Here is a 20,303-nt window from a genome sequence, read left to right as displayed (position 1 = left end):
GTAAAAAAAAAAAAGCAATCAAATACAAATCAACAGCAATCAAGCACATACACAGAACAAAATGAAAAAGAGTAAAAAGACTAGAAAGTGTTTTGGATTTACTTTGACTTCTTTCAGATTCACAAGCTTTAATCCAAAAGGTGGCAGTACAATCACATCTACAGCTGAATGAGCAACTGAGAGGTAACATTACATTACATTACATGTTACTTGTTAGACGCTTTTATCCAAAGTATAATCATTACAACAATTTATCTGGTAATCTCCCAGAACCCCCCTATCTTGTTCTTGCAAATGTAGTGATAATGATGATTTATACATGGAGTCATCCAGGAAGTGGTTGCCTAAACTACGGCATGGAGATGAGATTGTTTAGAGGTTTAGTGGGAATCATATTTCAAGGCCGATTCTGCAAGAGGACAATAAATGTTCTTGAATTTAATCCATAAAATCTCCAGTTTCCTCCTTCTTAAATGTTAAAACTTCATCCAGCGGTGAAGATAAAACCGAATAGGTCAAGCTCATTTTCTGCCCACGCCTCCTTTTCTTCCTAGAATGCTTTGCCGGGTCCGGGGTGGGAAGGCCTTACACAGGTCTGCACGTCCCCCTTTTTTTTTTTTTAAACAACCCAGTGGTGCAGGACCAAGTAGCAAAAAGACAAGATGAATGAATTTGTTTGCGCAGAAAGGTGAGCTGCTCGAGGCCCTCAATAATTCAGTGTTTGTAACAGGCGGTGCATCAGTGGGTGAACGCGTGCAGGCAGCTATGGCTGATTGATAGTCCCTGCCAAAACAAAAAACTGAACCCCATTATTCATATCGTAATAGGATCTGTGGAAACTCTGCAGCCCGTTGTCTCTGTTGTCTCAACTGCAATAATTTGGCACCACGAGGAACAACTGTGCATTTTTGACCTTGGGTTTTTGTGCTACTGTTGATGTCTGACTTTATATTGATGGTTTCCAGACTTTTATTTGACACTTGACTTCTAAACAGCCATAAATAGTGCTCTGCGTTTCGTCCATTATTCAAACGTGCGTAACTGAGGATGCCAATTTGACTTCAAGGCTTATTAAACGTACACCTGATAATGCCTGTTATAAAGAGCAAGGCAGCTATCACACTAGAGGAACCCTGGCTCACCTGTCAGGGGGACCCGGCTATTGTTGGAAGTGTTGACCTACACGAGCCCGTGTGGGTCAATAAGTGAATAATAGAAAATATCTGCTGTGCGTTGGTATGGGGTTTCTGATTATAGGCATGTCCACAAATTAAATGAACAGAGATGAAAGTGCTTACTTTTGATAGAAATCCTTGGTTTTAGTTGGTACTCTAAAGACTTGGTTCTGTACACTTGTTGAGTCCTAATGCATTGGTTATGTCTTAATAAAGTAATTTTCATTTACAATCAGAGTGCCATGAGTGCTTGAAAACAACACCAAGGACTTCCATCAAAAGTAAACTGGACAGTTATTGTTTTAATTTTCACACACATTTCTATATTTTGTTATTCCAATAACACGCTTTTTTTTAGCGAGTGTTATTTCTTACTTAATCGTAGTTGCTCTCACCCTTTCTCTGCTTTTATAGCTGCAATTGACCTATGCTCCCCCACCTGATATAAAACAGAGAAAGAGGGAGAGCAAAAAGCACACACACAAACGCATTCACAGACTCACACACACATATCTCATTACCATTCTCCAGATAGTGCAGCCAGTGGGTGTTGCAAAAGGAGGAGCGAGGGAGAGCAAGAGAGAGGGGAAGAGAGGGAGGACAGGCAGGGAACCAGCCTTATAGAGAAGGAGAGTACGAACAAGACAGCGGGAGATACGCGTGGGAACAGCAGCACACTAAATAGAGACAGAGCAGCGTTTGCAGAACAACATAACCTGTGTGTCTGTCCTTCTGCGTGTGTGAGTGTGTGAGCTCAGTGTGTTTCCACGGTTCTCCTGAGGCCGTGGCAGCCATGGCATCAGAGCCTAGCACCCAGTCCAGGGTGATGTTCCAGGCGGGGGACAAAACCGAGGAGCCGGCGCACCGCAAGCTGGGCAAGCTGACAGTCAAATACAACCGTAAGGACCTGCAGAGGAGGCTGGATATCGAGGAGTGGATCGACGGACAGCTGCACCTGCTGTTTGACTGCGAGGTAGGGCAGGACTGGCTCACACAGACACACACACTCAGACGACACACAGGGCTGGGTGAGGACGAGGTGAGGGAAGGGAGCAAGGGAGCTTCTTACAAGCGCCTGTACTATCAATCAGGGAAAAGAGATTACAGCGACATAATAGAGGAGTGGGAGGCAAGTAGTTTTGCTTCATGGCTGCAATTGTTGGCACATGAGCCCTTATGTGTCATCAACCTGACCGCAGTGTCAGCTGTGATGTGTTCTACAGTAGTGATAAGATGATTTCGTTAAGATATAATGATTGGTTCCAGTCAGTAGGAAGTAATTGAAAGCAGGCTGTAAAACCCTTAAAAAATGGTTGTGATTCAAAGTGTACGGTTGAATAGATTCTAGGATCAGTGTCATTAGATAATAAAAATATCAAGAAGTAGTAAAGTCAATACACAACAACAGTATCCCTATAAATAAAGTAGTGAAAAAGTGCCAGACAAAGTTATAAAAATGCCATGAAAGAGAGGGTATTTTATTTTGGAATGCACTGCTGTTATGCTGGCATCCAGGACATCATGTCATCTTTGAAGTGTCTGCGTCTCTGTGTTTGCAGACAAATTCTCGTGGACACAGTCATTCAATATCTTTGCAAGATTTCAAAACTACATAGTCACTCCTATATGGATGATGATTCATCATAACAGTGATTAGACATCAGAGAAACATGTTTAAATAAAAAATTCAAAAGTGTTGTTCTTTCCCACAACCATTCAAGTTGTACAATTTGTAACATTTCACACTTAGGTTATGTAAAAAAAAAAGATGTAATGTGGAACTTATTGCCAATTTTTCCCCCACAGTATTCCTAATTAAAAGCCTCAGTACACAGATTGTGATGTTTAATGTGTGCAGGGGATAATGTGGAGACAGCTTACACGAGTAGCCACACAGCCCCCATAACTCGGCTCCTGTATGATGGGATACAATCCAATTATGTCAGGCTCCATATTGATTCGCTTGGCGTTCTCTGAGGGGAAACCATGGCAACAGATGTCTGAGCGCCCACATGAGGCAGCATGGCACGGTGGAATTAGGGGAGTCTGTTCAGGAGCATGAGCTTCCCAATGACGGTGCAGATCGGATGACAACACCGTCTCCGTTTCATGCCGGAGCCGATAGAGACAAACTGCTCCTCATTACATTCTTGAGCCACACAGAGACCCTTTTGGCTGCAGACGGCCTGTAGCCCCCCCTCTGTCTGGCTTCCCCTGTTCACTGCCAGGGACACTCCCCATCCATCTGTGGCTAGCTGACATGAAAGTTTACCACTAGCCCAGTAGATTATATGGGTTTAGCCTGCTTGAGCTAACACTTTAGTGGCAGCTGAGTGTGGGGAATAGTGCTACAGTGCAACTATATTCGTCATCCCGGTAGTTTATCCCATTAACATCCAAAGCCTTCTTCCCTGTGGTAATATATGATAATATGCTTGTAAAGCTAGCTGAGGGCAGAATAAATTACATTAGGGAAACCAGGACATGTGGAAACAGATCTGAAGTCTTTTTTCTGTGTATCCTTTTGATCTTGTCCCAGAAACAGACTTTAATCATTTGCACTACTTGAACTGAAGCTGAATGGTTGGATCTCGGTATGATTGAGATGATGGGAGATAGCAATACAAGTATAAATGCAGTTGATTCAATCACATCTGACGTCATTAATTCAAGTCAACAGGAGTGTCCCTTGTTCACCAAAGTCTGAGTACTTGCTTTGAAAGTGAATGCTTTGCTTCCTAGTCCTTCCTTCCTTCCACCGACCGGATATTTGCATTAGCCATTTGTATAAAATCAGCCGTGGCTCGTCCATGTGCACTGGCCAGTGTAATGAATGTTGCATGGGCTCAGGGGAAGGTTACTCTGTTGGTTCTCAGTCTTCCGTGTGGAAGCATTTACCATCAGTCCCCTGTGTCACCACCTGAATTATTTAGCATCATCTCTAATTCATAAAAGTGCTGCCTTGGTCTGGAGGGGCCGCCTCCGTTTCAAACGTCACACCTTTCTAAGAAGGATGAAAAAAAGTTGGGACAAAGCTCTGGGACAGACTGTTGAATGTAGAGCAATGTTAATGCCAGTGTGTGTGTGTAGTAGCTCAGGTCAGTGTTTTCCCTACTGATACTAAACTATGAAGAAGACAGCAGCACAATCGGAAATATTTTTAAACACAGCATCTATTGTAGATATGGAGTAAGTACGTCATGTTTTTACTTGTTTTCATTCCCATTTTGAAATGGTCACACTTTTATGTAACTGAATAACAGGATTTGTCCCTCCTCGCTAAAGTTAAAAACTATTTTGATCTCTATGCAGCTCGTGCTATCGGCAGGAAATGGGAAGGGTCTGATAAGTAAAAACACACACTGGCATCTTCTCCAAACAGCTAGATTTCCTGGGCATGGCTTCCTCTACATTATGATACAAACACATAGTGTGTGTAATGGACCCATAAATGTTTTCTTGTACTCTTCACAGGTCAGTGAAACTATAATTAACACTTACATACAGATAATTACAGGATTCTAGGTGTAAACAAAAACAATTAACAGTTACACATTTTGGGATATTCACTAATGAGTTCTATGGGTGAGTGTTAGATGAGAACATTGACAGCTCTTTTCTGTCCGTTAAATATGAAGCTACTACTATTGAGCTGGTTAGCTTACCTTGGCAATAAAAAAAATGGGAAACAGTGAGCCTGGATCGTTTTCTTGTTGAGCTAAGTTGTGAGTAGCTTCATATTAAGTGTTTATACATCCCCACATCTCATAATGTTGCTTTAAATAGTAAACAAGCCTTACACACCGGGGCTAGAGGAAAAGTAATACAATGAGTACATTGAGCCTGAGCTGTTCTGTAAACATTCTGATTATCTGTCCGTTATCAGTTTTGAATATGATATGAACCACAAGGAAACTGAGGGCTGCTTGAGAGGATAGAATGAAGGTCAATGTGTCAGCGCAATCACTACAGGTCCTCCTCTGAGCAGTGTAACCATGCTGAGTAAATATTTTAATCCATAGTTTTTGTTCTGAACTTTGCACTCCATATTTTCCTGGTTTTGGATACTCATCATCCAGTATATTCCTAGATAACATGGACATTCTGGCTTTTAAAATTATAGGAACTATTCACTGGGGCCATGAATATCAATACTCAATATCATGGCAGTCGTGTTGGTGAAAACATCACTTCCATATTCATGATTTCCTAAATTTGTGCCAACATTCAATTTAGCTCCAGACCTTTTAAACTTTAAAAAGTGCTGCTGAGACATTTCTGCCCAGAGGCCTCGTAAAAATGCTTTTTCCTCTGACAATGGAAGCAACTCTCAACAAGCTGAAAAGGGCGACTGCCTTTTATACTACTAAACTATATACTATACTATATTTTATACTATATACTAAACATATATTAAAAAGGATCACCCTAGCTCTACAATGTTCCTGTGATTGAACAAACAAATATTTACACTTTTCTATACATCACAGTTTTTAGCTAACATGATGGTACTTTACTTTAATATTTGTATTATTTAGTAGTACTTCTTTGTATTTACTTTTACAAGGATTCTTATCTTATCTTATATCATTGTGAATTGATGATAATCTAATAAAAAAAGTATTAAAAAAAGTTTTTGCTCTAATCAATGGAATAATAAAAACACAGACCCAAGCATCCACAGCCTTAGAAAGTAGAACTGGAATAGAAACGTACAGCGTGAACGAACAAAGAAATAAAACAAGCGCTCCCTGCATGTGTCCTGCAGACATCAGCAGAATCACTGAGGGTCCAGACCGGCAGCATGTATCAATTAGAGAAGGGGGCACAGGGGACGCTGAAGGTGGGCCCATCTATTCCCAAACTCAGCACTTCCACATTAATTGGCTCTCTCCTCATCCAGAAAGCTGCGCGAGTCCCATCCTCACCAGCCATGAAAACTCCCCAACCGGAAAAAAAATCCTCTTAAAAAATCAGCCCCACTTGTCAAAAATGAGTGTTCACCTGCTGAGTCTCGATATCAGGATTCTTCCAGGGAGCCCTGTTCAGTCCCTCTGAAGTATATAGTTAAAAAGGTGTGGTAAAAGGAAATTATTTCTTTGCTATATTTGCTTTTTATAACAGCAGATTGTGTCCTTTCTTCTTTTTTACAATGATCTTTGGCAGTTTGATGATGGGATTAATCAGCAATGTGCTCCCACCCAATGTTTAAATGAAGGCTAACACATAAGAAAAAGTGTTTTATATATAATAAGGCATACTCTTCATATTATACAGTTGCTGCTGTCCTTAGGATTGTATCTTAACTCACAATGTAGGACAGCCTAGCGGAGATGAATATATTCCTTCGAGAACATTTAAACTGGAAATAATCTCTCAGTAATGGCTGAACTGCATGCTAGCTGGGTAAACCATCCATGAAATCTGATGGTGTCATGTGGCACGAATGGCCCCCAAGAGCCTTTTTGCCTTCATGCCTCAGTGCTCTTACTTATTTGTCTAGCAATTCCTCCATCACATGATTGTTACAAGAGATTGTAAAGGAAGAATAGAAGGGTTTACACTTTTTACTACAATACAGCAAATACTGTTTACTGGGGTGATCACCTATGGACAAAAGAATGGTGACAACTCTTTCTAACGTTACAATCAAACAGCTTATATAGTACTGTGCTGCAGTGAAATCCTTGTCCTGTCACGTCACCATCTTACTCTTTCTCTTCCTTTCCAATGACTTTGCTCAGTCGCGTGGAAAGTCTAACCACTGTCAGTGAATGGATGGCAGGAAGCCCACATTATACAGCGTCTGCAAGAGCTTTGCAGAAATGCAAGTGTGTGAAATATAAAAGAAGAATATTGTGGTAACGTTTGTTACTTTTTGCTTTTACAGGAGGAAGAGATTCCAGAGTTAGAGATTGACATAGATGAACTCCTGGAGCTGACGGACGAGGGCCAGAGAACCCGTCTGCAGGTGAGTGCGCAAATTAAACTTAAAAACAATAACATGATTAGCTATTATTGTTGTTGAACTTTCATTCTTATATATTCAGTAGAGGCTTTGTGAAACTGGAACCCAGGACTTTAAGACTTTAACCAAAGAGAGAAATAGTTCAACCACTTGACACCTAGGTACATACCTAACTATGTGCAATGCTGGTTAATAGCTTAACAAGCACTTGACCCTTGATAGAATCCAATGTTGCAATGTTTGTACTGAAAAAGCAATGCCCATTATTGTTACTGAGCCTATTTGTGTATGCTTTCTTTGTTAGGAGCTGTTGCAGGAATGTAGAAAGCCAAAAGAGGTGAGGAACTTATGTGAAACCACATGTAGCATATATATTTCAATATTTAACAGATAAACAATATAACTTGTGTAGTGTTGTTATGGCTAGTCTGCTGGAGGTATTTGTAGAAATAAATCTATTTTCTCCATGCCTCCTTTAGGATTTTATCAACGGGCTGCTCTACAGGATAAAGGGTCTACGCAAAATGTCAGGTCCGTTGAAGAAATAATTATAGGTCAACTAAAGAATTGAGACAATGTGGAGCCTCCGATCTTCCCATCTCCCACGTGTCAACCGCAACATGTCAGTGGGACTCTCTTCCTGCCCTCCCCCCCCAGTATCAGTCTTAACACCAGAGGAGTTTTCAATGGATTTTTTTTTTATTCTTTCACTTAAATTCATTGACTGCTATAACATTTGTCCTCCCATAAACAAACCAATAATGCACATGTGATCAAAGATGTACTGACTTTTGTTTTGTTTTTGCGTAAGACTGTACATTTTTTCGGTTGCCTATTTATGTACATAAATATTTTTTGTTCTGATAACAGTGTTGTATGTGGAAATAAAATTAAACATTTTCAAGACAAGGCTGTTGATGAATTATCAAAAGGGTTACATGGGATTTTTTAGCAAAGTGACGGCCCAACAGTATCAGTTATCATTCATTCAAAACATAAAAATTGATATTGACATGTCCCATCAATTTAAAGTACCACTAAAACTATGCATAGTTGCTCATTATTACTGCTCTAAAAACACTAATTTGCCTATAAATAATTATGTCCTACTGTCCAGAGGCAATTATAAGATGTTACTGCAGCGCGACGGTCGTTCACAGAATACAAGCTTCTGTTTTCTGGCACAAATCTTTCAACAGATCGATGGAAACAAAGGAGACGTTGACATGTCAAGTCTAGGAGTAAACACAGTGAAATCAGCAGCAGGGAAGTACCATCAAGTATGCATCCATTATCCTCATCCATTTCCTGTCTGTGGTGCGTGTATGACATGGCCAGAAGAGGCAAACACAGTAACAGCCTCCATGCAAACCTTAATGGAGCAGGGCCCCCAGAGGAAAAGTGTAATTATGGTTTCTCTAGCTTGACAGTAATGCACACTGATGATACTGCACTCTGGCCTTCTCTCTGTCATACACACAGGGTCTCTCGGCTCCATTTTAGTAATTCGCTCAGCTCCCTCCTCCCCACTTCCACTCTCTGACACAGAGGCCATCCATACTGACTACACTTCCGACAAGGCCTGGGAGCGGGACGTTTGTGATGATATCAGTGATTGCCTTAGGGTTATAAAATAAAACTACAAATATGTGACATGCTGTAGCACCTCTCTTCTGCATTCTTTATAATGGAATTACACACAAGGACAAGGAAGGCAGCGCTCATTTCACACTTGCAGCCAAACATAGATTACAAGAGTGACTGCAGCGCTTGCCAAAATAAAACAAAGCCCTCAGTAATCCCTTTATACGGACTCCTCTGTATTTCTACAGTCCACAGCTGACAGTTACTGGGAGTGTACATCATCCCGTTTGAACCCGTGATATGGCTGCTTTCTGTCTGTGTTGTTGATTTTTTTTCAAATGGTGCGAAGTGCTTCTAAAGATGAGCCTCTGGGAAGTGACATAAGAACAAATCTAAGCTTCTTTTTAATGTTTCACTTTTCTTGTGTGCAGTTGGCTGTGCAGCTTTGCTCAAATACTATTACGGAAGAATAGGAGCTATGTTTTTTATATTATACGCACAGTATAATATTCGTGTTATTCTTATTTCTAGGCTTTGATTTGCCATATATGTTTTGTTTTGCTGATTTAGATCCCTGCTAGCAGTTACAGAAAGAAGATGCTGCTCTTTTTTACGTGGTCAACACCGACGCATGTTTACAGTCATTTTAAACAGATTGGATAAGCTAGGGTTAAATGAAGAGGTTTTGGCTTCTTTTAGTTAATAGGTAGTGTTTAAATCTTCTTGGCTTTACAAACAATAATAGGTCACTTAAATCTAAAGCACAAGCCTAACAGTAATGACTGACCAGAGCCGCACAGGGCAAACATCTACAGCGCAGTTTCCCTATCATGTCTTCCTCTTCCTCTTTGGCCCGGTGTAGTTAGTGGTGCGATGCTCCATCCTGTCATATTTATCATGGCCTTCCCTGGGGAGATAATGGAGAGTGGATTGATTATTTATCACAATAAATACTTTATATTCATGCTGCCTAACAGTATGGCAACAGCCTGGCTACAATCTATCTGGGTCATGGTATGCATTCCAAATCACAGCCTTCTTTCTTGGGCATCAGAGCAAAGATTTCCATGCAAAGCTCGATTAAGATAGTTATTGTGGTGCTCGTTGTAATGGATGTACAGTATGGTGTGTTACCTAAAGCAGCGGTTGCAGTATAGGTCTCCATCACAGGTTTGACAGCGAATACTGGCGTCATGGTTACAGATGCAGCACCATGGCAGCTCCTCTTCATCACTGTCTGATGGCTGAGGTGCAACAGCAGCCGGGGAAATCCTGCTCTTGGGTGCTGGTGTCTGGGTGTGAAAAAAAGATATACTGTATCAGATTAACAAGGAATTTAATCAAGTATTCATTTTCCTAAACTAACTGTAAGTTGATTCATTGAGTAAATGATAAGAGGAAATTAAGATATAGTCAAACTTAAAATGAGGATATTTTATGAAAATAATACTAGCTTTATTGACATTCACTTGACTGCAAAAGAAGTATGATTTAGGATAATAAATAAATAAATGAGGAAATCATATTCTGAACTCTTCTAATGTTATTCTATCCAAGAGCTTAAACATTTTTTTGGATTTAGTATTTAGTAGTTGTTGTTTAGTACCAGTTTCTTAGCCATGGTTTTCTTCTCTGTGTTCTTTGGTCCACTGTGTTCTAAAGGTATGTTGTAGCCACTGGCCTCGTCCAATGCAGCCTCTTCAGATAGCTGGGAAAATATACAGGAATTTAAAACATGTCCAAATGTCATTGTAAATTATTTAAATAGCAAAATAGCAGCCCCTTGTGGCCATGCGAACTGGTCCACTTCAGTTCACACTCATCTTTAAGGGTGTGATAAGCACAGAGTAGTAACAGGCCTGTCATGTTAATGTAATGCAAACCACATTGCAGTGAACTTTATTTAAAAAAAGGTTCCACACCTGTTTTAAAACTCTCCTCACAGCTTCTTCCTCAGTCTCATCCTCACTGTCAGGATGCTGAAAGTCCTCCATAGTAACTAGAGATGACATGGCAAATACAATACAATTTACAGCACAATGTTTAAAATGAAAGCTCTTCATATTATCAGACATTTTGGTGTGAAAGTACGGATAGTCAGTAAGGTATAGAAAGTGATAAACCGAGAGCTTTATACGTGATTTTGTACCTTTGTCTGGGTCCTGCCCCTTCAGCTGTGCCATCCTCTTGGCCATGTGGAGGACCTGATCCTGGGAGTGGCGCTCCTTCCTGAGCTCCTCCATGGCCTCCTCCAGGACACGGGCCTTCTCCGTCTCCAGCTGCTTGTCCGACTCCTGGTTCTCCTCCAAATTCTCATCCAATGTCCCTGCCTCCCCCTTGTTGAGGTCGTTCATACGGCCATCTACACCTGCAGAGAGATTGATGAGACTATAAGTCAGCTTTTGGTGTCAGAATGAAGTTATAATTGTTAAAACTGCAAAAGACTGTGATTATGACTGCATCTTTAAATATTAATCAAATGTTGGAGAGGTCAATGACAGGAATAATTACTGCATTCAGGATTTGATTGCTGGTCGTCAATGGCAACTTCCTCTGACATCTGAGAAATCAGATCATTGGCTTGCTCAGTCTGAGTCCTGTTATCTGGAGGGCGGTGCACCTGTACAGATCAGCACAAAAGGACATATACTACTAGTGAGAAATTATAGCAAATTTAGAATGCAGGTCCTTTTAATTTCATTTCATTTCAAACCTTTATTTATCCAGGTGTATCCCATTGAGATCATTGATCTCTTTTTCAAGGGAGACCTGCTCAAGTAGGTTCCACATGAAACATAAAAAAACATAAACAGAACAACAAAGGGACATCTTACATCATCATTACAGGGATTACAATTTACATAACTATCCACATGAACAGGTACTAACAGCTTCCGATTGAGTAGCATCCAACCGAGCTTTAAAAACATTTAGTGGCATCAGATTGCTCAGTTTCCATTTCAATTGCAGAATATTCCAAGACAGTGGAGCCTGTGCATCTAAATGCGATCTTCCCTAAGACGAGTCCTAGCAGTTGGCACATTTAATAAAACTACAGCATGCGATCTCAGGCAGTAGCCACTTACAATTCGCCGTGAGATCAGGGAGCAGATGTAGGATGGAAGTTTCCCTAACATGGCTTTATATATAAAAATGTACCAGAGACTGAGCCTCCGTACAGTTAGCGAAGGCAAACCAGCCCTTGCATACAGGGTACAGTGATGGGTTATGCTTTACAGTTTGTCACAAATCTCAGCGCGCTCTGATACACAGCATCTAACTTGACCAGGCAATTGGCAGGTGCATTCATATAAATCAAATCACCATAGTCCAGCACAGGTAAAAAGGTCACAGTGACTAGCCTTTTCCTGGCCTCAAGCGAGAAATGGTAAATGGTAAATGATGAACTGTACTTACAGTATATAGCGCTTTATCCAGTCTTTAAGACCCCTAAAAGCGCTTTACATACCACATGTCATTCACCCATTCACACCCATTCATACAGAGCAGTGTACCTTACTTAGTCTAGGACCTAACATTCACACACATTCACACACCGTTGGCCATGCCATCGGGAGCAACTCAGGGTTAAGTATCTTGCCCAAGGATACATCGACATGTTGACTGCATGGGCTGGGATCAAACCCACAACCTTCTGGTTGAAAGACGACCACACTCCCTCACAGCCACAGTCGCCCTGTGAAACAGGACTTGTTCCTTTAGAAGAAACCTACTCTGTTTTTTAAGCAGGTTATTGACATGACGTTTAAAAGTGAGACAATCATCCAGCCAGATACCAAGGTATTTGTAACAGGTAACCACTTCAAGTTTTATTCCTTGCGTAGTTACAATATCTACAACAGGCTCTGGTGTCTTTTTAGCTTTTGAAAAGAGCATTACCTTGGTTTTATCAACATTTAAAAGAAGCTTTAGTTCAGAGAGCTGAGTCTGAATAATGTTAAAAACAGCTTGCAATTCAAAAACAGCCTCCTTAATGGAGGGACCTGCACAGTACATCACGGTATCGTCCGCATAAAAATGTAAGGTTGCTCCATCGACATTTTCACCTAAACTATTGATGTAGATAAAAAGAATAAAAGTGGACCTAAAACAGAACCTTGAGGAACACCATTAGTAATGTTTAACCACTCAGAAAACAGCCCATCAAAATGAACACATTGGGACCTTTCAGAGAGGTAGTTCACAAACCACCCCACTGCATGGCTGGATATGCCAATACTGAGTAGCCTCTGCTTTAAGATGCGATGATCAACGGTATCAAACGCTTTGGACAGGTCAATAAATAGAGCTGCACAACTCTGCTTATTATCTAAAATACTCGCCACATCATTCACCGCTTTCATTGTGGCAGTGATGATGCTATGTTGCTTTCTGAAGCCTGACTGATGTTTAGACAGGATGTCATTTGTACATAAAAACACCTTTACCTGTTCACTCACTAGGCGTTCAAGAACCTTAGCCAGAACTGATAATTTAGAGATTGGCCTATAATTATTTAATAAAGTGGCCTCCCCACCTTTTAGTAGAGGCAGGACATACGCTGACTTCCACAATTTTGGAATTGTGTTTGTGCTGAGGGAGAGGTTAAAAAGAGTAGTGAGAGGTGGAGCAATAAAATCTGCAGCTATCTTTAAAAAGAAAGGTTCTACGTTGTCCGGGCCAGCCGGTTTCTTAGGATCTAACTTGGTTAAAGCTTCACGAACAACATCAACAGTAAAAGGAGTAAAACTAAAAGGGTTTTCCAAAACACGTTTTTCAGAGTCACAGACTGGGGTGTTCACAGAAGCAGAGTTAGTGACAGAATCAAACAGAGAGCCACAGGACATAAAATGCTCATTAAAACAATTTAACATAGTGGCCCTGTCCGATATAGTGCCAGATGCTGTGGTAATGCACGGAGGTAACTTAAATTAACTACTACAGCTTCTCATACTGTTAGGTCCAATGTGTTAGAAATTAGTGGTAAGAGTTTCAGCTTACAGGTGGAGGAGCTTGAGATGGTGGAGTCTGACCACGTAGAGCTGCCAGGCGGTCCTCCATCTCTATGGTAGAAGACACTGGGCGACTGGGAGCTTTCAGAGCAGCAAGGCGACCCTCAAGCTCTTTCTCGGAGGGGATGGACTCTGAAAAATAGGTAAAAAGCTTACAATGGCTTTTGCCAAAGAGAAAATATACTATTTCTATAATTCTTAATTTATCGATGAAGATCTATCTAGTTTCATTACTTGGTGCAGTGTCCTCTTTCAGCTTTTGAAGCCGTTCAGCAATAGCTTGGTCTTCTTTACTCAGGCCTTTGGTTGGTAGATGGCCTGCTTTATTGTTTCTATTGCCACCTTGTGTGGGAGCATGTGTCGACTGTGCCTGCTGTTTGGCCTCAAGTGCAGCGACCCGTCTAAGGAAGAAACATGCATTTTATATATCAGGCAACTGCAGTGTTGACACAGGGCCATTTTCTAAATGTAATCATATACTGACTTTTTGTAATTTTCAGGAGGGGACCATTTTGCAGCAGTGTTGGGAGATTCTCCACTTAAAAGGAAATAAATAGGTATGAGCAACAATGCTTAGTTAAGACGAATTAATGATCAAATTATATTGTTTTACACCTTTACCTTGTCAGATTGCCATGGCACTGCTTGCAGACCTTCTGCTGGGTGTTGCCACAGCGAGGCACCACAGCACTGAAAGTCAAGCAGCCAGAGCAGAAGGAGCGGCCACAGCTCTTACAGCCCAGCTGTGAGGATATTCAACGTAATTTACTGAGAAAACGTTCCCACATAACGGTAAATGCGTATAGCTATGTGATAAATATTAGCCAGCAAGGTCTTACCTCCTTCTTGAAGAGACTGAACTTGGATGCACAACAATAACAACGGTTGTCCATGCCGAAACGTGTAGAGAGTCATTAGACATGCAATTAATAATTGACTGATATGGCTCTAGCGGGTAAATATATTAATTAAACTGACTATGAACCGTTATTTCGCAGCTAGCTACCCATTTTCAACCTTTCAACGCTGCTGTAATCAAAACAGGAAGCATTCCGGAAGATGCGACGTGACGTCAAACTGCATATTCCTGTTTCTGGTTCCTCCAATCACCTCTCTTCCAATTCTCTCGCGGTCCTTGTTCAAAACACAGAGCCGACCACTGTGCTGAGTTCCTGTAACAACGGCAAAGCTCTAACCATTGAACAAAAGAGTCATATAGACGGTATGAAAACACACAATTGTGCAGATCATCAGTTTTGTTTTTGTATGTGACTTGTATATTTCGCTCATAATGTGAACAACGTTACGTCAACAACATTCAAGCTAAAGCTAATGTTAGCTAACGTGTTAGCACCCCAAGTCAGTTAGTAGATACTGGAAACACGCATGCATGCAAGATGATAGATACTAAAAATGTGTTTTAGTGTTAGATGATTCATAATACAACACAGTCTCTACTAATAGTTTAGTTTATTTCGGTAATTTGTGACTAATACAACTCAAATTCACAAGTGTTTAATACAATTGGAATGACAAATCCTTTTACCCAAAAGATGTAGGATTAGTTTATTACACCTACCCTTACATGGAGTTGTTCCCTTATTTAATTTGAGGGTTTTACAATGTCACTTGTGATTGTTAATGTTGTATATCCGTTCATCTTGAAAATGAAATCTTATTCATAGCGTAATATGATTATGCAACATTATTACACATGGCATTGCATGATTCCTATGATTTAACTTATTTTCATTTTGAAGACTCAAGCACCAATTAAATTTTTGGGAGTAATACTATATATTTATATTGGAGATTTTTTTTCCAATACTAATCCATAATCTATCTTTTATATTAAAATGAACAGTCATTGTGCTATAATATTTCTCACAGTCAAACATTTCCAATATGATAATATATAAAGTGTGTCAGAGGGTGTAATATGAGATTTTTTTTTAAAGGAACAAGAGCACTTGTTTCTGAGCAAATGTTCTACTGGACGTTACTGATATGATAATGTGTGTCTGTGTGTGTTTGTCGGTCTCTAGGCATCCATTGGTCTTTAATTTCCACAATGGCAGAAGGAGGAGATGTGGATTGGGAGCTCAGCAAAGAAAACATCCAGCCGCTGAGACGGGGCAGAGCCATTTCCGCCTTACATCAGGCGCTCAGTCAACAGCAGGAGGGAGACAGCTCTATGATCAACCAGCAGAGGCAGTATGGAACATATTTTAAACAACACCCAGATTGAAACACTCCTTTCCTCTTTTTACTTGATGATGGAAGTTTTGTGGCTTTTTGTTCCTCCAGGGCCTTTGAGTCTGAACTGCGAATGTATGATGGAGATGATCCGCTTAATGTTTGGGGCCGGTAAGTTTCAAATGTAAAGTGTATTCTTAACTGCTGCTTTTAAGCCTGAGAGTTTAATTTCTAACCAAACATGGTTCTGTCTTTTTAAAGGTATATCAGCTGGACAGAGCAAACATTCCCTCAGGGAGGAAAGGAGTGCAACCTCGCCACAATATTAGAACGAGCCGTGACCAGATTCACAGAAGAAAATACATATTTTGACGACCCTCGCTATGTTGAACTCTGGATCAAATTTGTAGGTGTAATATTTTAGACACTGACTATTTTTGCCACTTTTAGAGACAAATGTAGCTTTAATAACTTTTGTCATTCATTTATTTGATGCCATCAGGCAGAGAACTGTCCGGAACCCTTGGACATTTACAGGTACATGCAAGCACAGGGAATAGGATTGAAACAGGCATCTCTCTACATCGCTTGGTCTGAAGAATATGAGAATCAGGGCAACTATCGCAAAGCAGACCTGGTCTACCAAGAAGGTTTCAAGAAGGGGGCAGAGCCGCATGATAGGCTCCAGCAGTTTCACAAGTAAGGGTTTATCCAGCCAAGTTTGAGATAATGTTTGAAAATATTGTCATAACCTAAATGTTCTGTTATTTGTAGGGCTTTGCAGGCACGTGTGTCCCGACAGGTAATGATGAATGTGGAGGAGGACGATAGTGATGAAGAGCATAAACAACCCGAGAGAGTTTCTCTAGCTGAACTCAAATCAAGAGGGAAGAAAAAGGCCATCGCCCCTATCAATAGAGTAGGGTCTGCAATCAGAAGTAAGCATGTTTTTATATAGACTACATTTGTTAAGAGTATTTAAGCTGTTATTACCAGACCTACATTTCTGAATCATTAATGACTTTTTTTTTTTTTTTTTGTGAACAGGTGTTCATTCAGGCATGCAGTCACACGCCGCCCCTGCACTCGGCAATGCCTCAAACAGTAAGCTGGTGGTCTTTGATGAGAACAAGGCTCATGCGGGCCCTTCAGAGCCTAGGCTGGAGGCTTGGAAGGCCCCTCCCACTTCAAAGGCAAAGGAAAACGAGCAGAAGCCTGGAGTATGGTGTGACGTCAAGGTATAGACATGCAGGTCTTGACTTGGTTGATTTCAATGTTAAGAGTTTGGTCAAGTTATGGCAATGTAATGTTTATGTCCCACAGATACCCCAGAAGACTAAATTTGGACATACCGTTATGGCCCCACCGCCTCCAAAACCTGCTTTCCAACCATTTGTAGAGGAATCAGATCAGCCTCCAACAATGTAAGTGACTACTTAAAACCATGATCTACAGTTTTTGATTTTTTGCTTTAAATCCCATCACACACCAGGTTCCTAATAATAAGAAGCCATGTACTAAATAATAAACTGAATCGAATGAATCCATTTTAACATTAAGTAAACATCTCAATTTAGATGGTTTGTTCCTTTTTTCGAAAATGTTTGGTTTTATAAAAAAGACAATCTTAATCACATTATGGGTTTTGGTCATTACACACTTATTATTTGTATTGGCCTTTTAATAGACTATTTGGAATGGAATGATAGCAGATTTGTTTTTACTAATACCAGTAAAATCCCACCATTCTCGATTGAACAGTAAAAACAAATCAACCTTTGGCCAACACTTCTTACTTAAAAGAGCATGTCGCTTCCTATCTGCTAACAGCTAACATTAATAAGCTCTCCTCAATATTTCAATATGCATTTGTTGTTCACAGTGAAGCATTCTTGGGCAGAAAAGTGTAACCTTCTCCAGTTATGTTTGTAAGATTTCTATGATTTAATTTAGCATCTTTGTGCTACCACTTCAGGACTCCTTGTAAGATCGACCCGGCAGTGAACACGGTTTTATCAGCCCGTAAGCCCTGCAGAGAGGAAACTCCTCTGAAGAGACTACAGGATCACCATCAGCAACATAATGAGGCGGTATCAGGAAAACCCCAGGAGCAGAGCATGTACTGTAAAGAGCTGCTGCTCAGCGGCGCTACTGAATTCTGCTTTGAGGAACTGCGTGCAGAGCGCTACTTCAAAAAGATGAGACAGGAGGTCGGAGGTCAAAAGGATGAAGCCAGTGCCAGTGCTTCAAACTGATGCGTCTTCGAAGACTGAGAATTTGATCGCCCTTCTTTTATATTCATTTTTACCTTAATTTAGCCAAAAGGTTATCTAAATATCATGTAGTGACTGCTGTGTATTGTTTGTTATTTTGTTGTAAATATTTCTTTTTTTCTATCCAGCTGCTCAGAAATGGAAGAGCCAAAGGGGCGACGTTTCTTTGAAAGAAATACACAGTATTTCATGTTTTGATTTATAATAATGACAGGGGTATCCTATACAATGTAATTTAATCCAGTACAAAATACCACACTTTGTACTATAGCAAAGAACAAATATTCACAAAAATGTTTTGCAATCAAAATAAGTAACACAGGCTTCAGAGTAGTACATACTGGATTATACTATAGAGTTAATACTAAACACATTTGTTCACCGCAGCCTCTGCCACAGAAATACTTCTCACTTTCTCCCTACTTACACCATGTATCCTATCCTAAGTACATTGTTTAAGAACAGTATTATTTTATATGTGCTACCTTCTTAAGTTACTCTGTCTTTTTCAGTATTTGTTGAGAAAATGTTTCGGTACATTTCCAAAACAGCTGTAACAAGGTTTTAGTGAGGTGATTTTACTGGGTTCAAGGCCTTGTTTGTTATTGGTGTTCAATAAACTAGTGAACTACTTATTTTGTATATTTTTAAGACCTTGGGAGATTTTGTAATGCACTGTCAGCAGGGGTCATGCGAGGGAAAGCATGAATTGTATTCTTGGTAACGGTATTTGAATTATTAAGGTGAGCAAGAAAAGTTAAATGCTGACTGTTTTGCAGTTTCTAGAGTCAACACTGGTGGTTATAATTTATAAATATAGGCAAACAAATGCATTTAAACAGTCATAAATGTCATCTTGACTGCTACTTATTCTAATGAAGTGACTTAATTTAACTTGCTCACTGTAGCCTATCCTTGTGCTTTTTTTTTTTTAGGTGTAAGATATTTATGAGCATATCATGCATTCGGTTGGCCAAATGTTAAAAATTGTCCATGAGAGGTCACCCAGAAGCCCACTGACTACAGTGGTGGGAGTAAACCTAATCTACTGTGATGATGGGATGCACTTCACATACAGGCAGCGCAGACTTTGATGAATGGCTGGAAGATAGGTGGTTTGCTCATTAGCAAGTGAAATCCAGCCTTTGCAGTTGTGGGCAGAGCGGGCCTCGGTTATTCCCGGGAGGTCACTACTGATGTGCTGTGCCACAGAGTGTAGCTGCTTTTACATCCATGTGGAGCACTGTGGAAACACATTTTAATCTCATTCTGGAAATATGACACTGCCAGCCGAGATCCTCTCAACTGGTGAGTTCCCAAACTGTCTACTTCAAATGTTGGCTTAGCACTGAGAGCAGCTGAAATTCAGTGATAAATGATAGGCAACACGATGCAGTCCCATCATAATAACACAGCATAACCACATCATAATGCATCCTCTATGGCTCGCTATTTGGCAGGACTTATTAAAAGCTCATCGCGTGAAAAGCAAGCAGCCAGTGACTCCGATAGCATCTCAGGCAGAAAAAATCCATAGCTCTCCCTTACTGCAGTGGACAGATGGTACGAGCAAGCTACCTTTGCTATAATGCGCTTTGGATAGGCCCTCGGAGAAGAGCTTTTGTCCAGCATTGTTACTTTGATAGACAAGAACACTCAGGCTCCACGGGCCATGTTTTTGCAGTCAGAGCTCTTAACCTATTTTTATGATTTGTCTTTGCATGCACCAGTTCACAGAAAGTTTGCACAAGCCTCTACAGCACCTCACTTTGAAACCAGTAGACATTTTGCATCAAGGCGAACTGCACTTGGCCAACCATGCATGGAGAGGGAAGAGCAGCAAAGTGCAGGATCCCCTTAAAGCCATGCAGAGAAAAAAAAAAAAGATGAAGTTAGTCATGATGAAAATGACTTTAAATGTAGAAGCTCATCATTTTTGACTGACTATCCCATAATGTTGACCTATTATCTCATAATTTTGATTTAGTATGTCATAATCGTGACTTTTGTCTCATAATTGTGACTTAAGTTACAGTACCTTGTATGCCAACGCTTTGTTTTAATTTCTGCTGTAGTTGCCTCACTCTTAGAGAAT

General features: G+C 40.4%; 3 protein-coding genes across 3 annotated transcripts; 2 read left to right on the top strand and 1 right to left on the bottom strand.

The window, feature by feature from the left end:
* Positions 1-817: 817 nt before the first annotated feature.
* ppp1r14d (protein phosphatase 1 regulatory inhibitor subunit 14D) lies at positions 818-8,049 on the top strand. Its single transcript, XM_010780726.1, has 4 exons — positions 818-2,148; positions 7,066-7,146; positions 7,448-7,480; positions 7,623-8,049. Exons 1-4 carry the CDS (start codon positions 1,969-1,971, stop codon positions 7,689-7,691), a joined length of 363 nt encoding a protein of 120 aa, XP_010779028.1. The 5' UTR covers positions 818-1,968; the 3' UTR covers positions 7,692-8,049.
* Positions 7,821-14,789, bottom strand: zfyve19 (zinc finger, FYVE domain containing 19). The gene is made up of 11 exons (XM_010780727.1): positions 14,579-14,789; positions 14,361-14,482; positions 14,224-14,277; positions 13,974-14,140; positions 13,729-13,871; positions 11,239-11,347; positions 10,877-11,095; positions 10,650-10,726; positions 10,334-10,435; positions 9,862-10,019; positions 7,821-9,634 (listed from the first exon to the last, which is right to left on the bottom strand). The coding sequence occupies exons 1-11, from the start codon at positions 14,630-14,632 to the stop codon at positions 9,556-9,558; spliced, it is 1,284 nt and encodes a 427-aa protein (XP_010779029.1). The 5' UTR covers positions 14,633-14,789; the 3' UTR covers positions 7,821-9,555.
* On the top strand, positions 14,466-18,841 carry bub1bb (BUB1 mitotic checkpoint serine/threonine kinase Bb). The gene is made up of 10 exons (XM_010780728.1): positions 14,466-14,531; positions 14,784-14,961; positions 15,785-15,953; positions 16,047-16,106; positions 16,197-16,341; positions 16,438-16,634; positions 16,710-16,873; positions 16,983-17,173; positions 17,259-17,359; positions 17,911-18,841. The coding sequence occupies exons 2-10, from the start codon at positions 14,799-14,801 to the stop codon at positions 18,188-18,190; spliced, it is 1,470 nt and encodes a 489-aa protein (XP_010779030.1). The 5' UTR covers positions 14,466-14,531; positions 14,784-14,798; the 3' UTR covers positions 18,191-18,841.
* The last annotated feature ends 1,462 nt before the right edge of the window (positions 18,842-20,303 follow it).

Source organism: Notothenia coriiceps, unplaced genomic scaffold, assembly GCF_000735185.1.
Source record: "Notothenia coriiceps isolate Sejong01 unplaced genomic scaffold, NC01 NC01_scaffold00022139, whole genome shotgun sequence".
In the NCBI taxonomy this organism is placed as follows: Eukaryota; Metazoa; Chordata; class Actinopteri; order Perciformes; family Nototheniidae; genus Notothenia; species Notothenia coriiceps.
This window is presented reverse-complemented; position numbering and strand designations above follow the sequence as displayed.

Bases quoted from the DNA above. Each gene is read 5' to 3' on its own strand.
- bub1bb (XM_010780728.1), top strand. From the start codon at position 14,799: ATGCGACGTGACGTCAAACTGCATATTCCTGTTTCTGGTTCCTCCAAT. The intron at 16,635-16,709 runs GTAAGGGTTTAT...TGTTATTTGTAG, and splicing joins AGGCTCCAGCAGTTTCACAA to GGCTTTGCAGGCACGTGTGT. The intron at 17,174-17,258 runs GTATAGACATGC...TATGTCCCACAG, and splicing joins GAGTATGGTGTGACGTCAAG to ATACCCCAGAAGACTAAATT.
- zfyve19 (XM_010780727.1), bottom strand. From the start codon at position 14,632: ATGGACAACCGTTGTTATTGTTGTGCATCCAAGTTCAGTCTCTTCAAG. The intron at 14,483-14,578 runs GTAAGACCTTGC...ATATCCTCACAG, and splicing joins TCAGTCTCTTCAAGAAGGAG to CTGGGCTGTAAGAGCTGTGG. The intron at 11,348-13,728 runs GTAAGCTGAAAC...TGATCTGTACAG, and splicing joins CATCTCAAGCTCCTCCACCT to GTGCACCGCCCTCCAGATAA.
- ppp1r14d (XM_010780726.1), top strand. From the start codon at position 1,969: ATGGCATCAGAGCCTAGCACCCAGTCCAGGGTGATGTTCCAGGCGGGG. The intron at 2,149-7,065 runs GTAGGGCAGGAC...TTGCTTTTACAG, and splicing joins ACCTGCTGTTTGACTGCGAG to GAGGAAGAGATTCCAGAGTT. The intron at 7,147-7,447 runs GTGAGTGCGCAA...TTTCTTTGTTAG, and splicing joins GCCAGAGAACCCGTCTGCAG to GAGCTGTTGCAGGAATGTAG.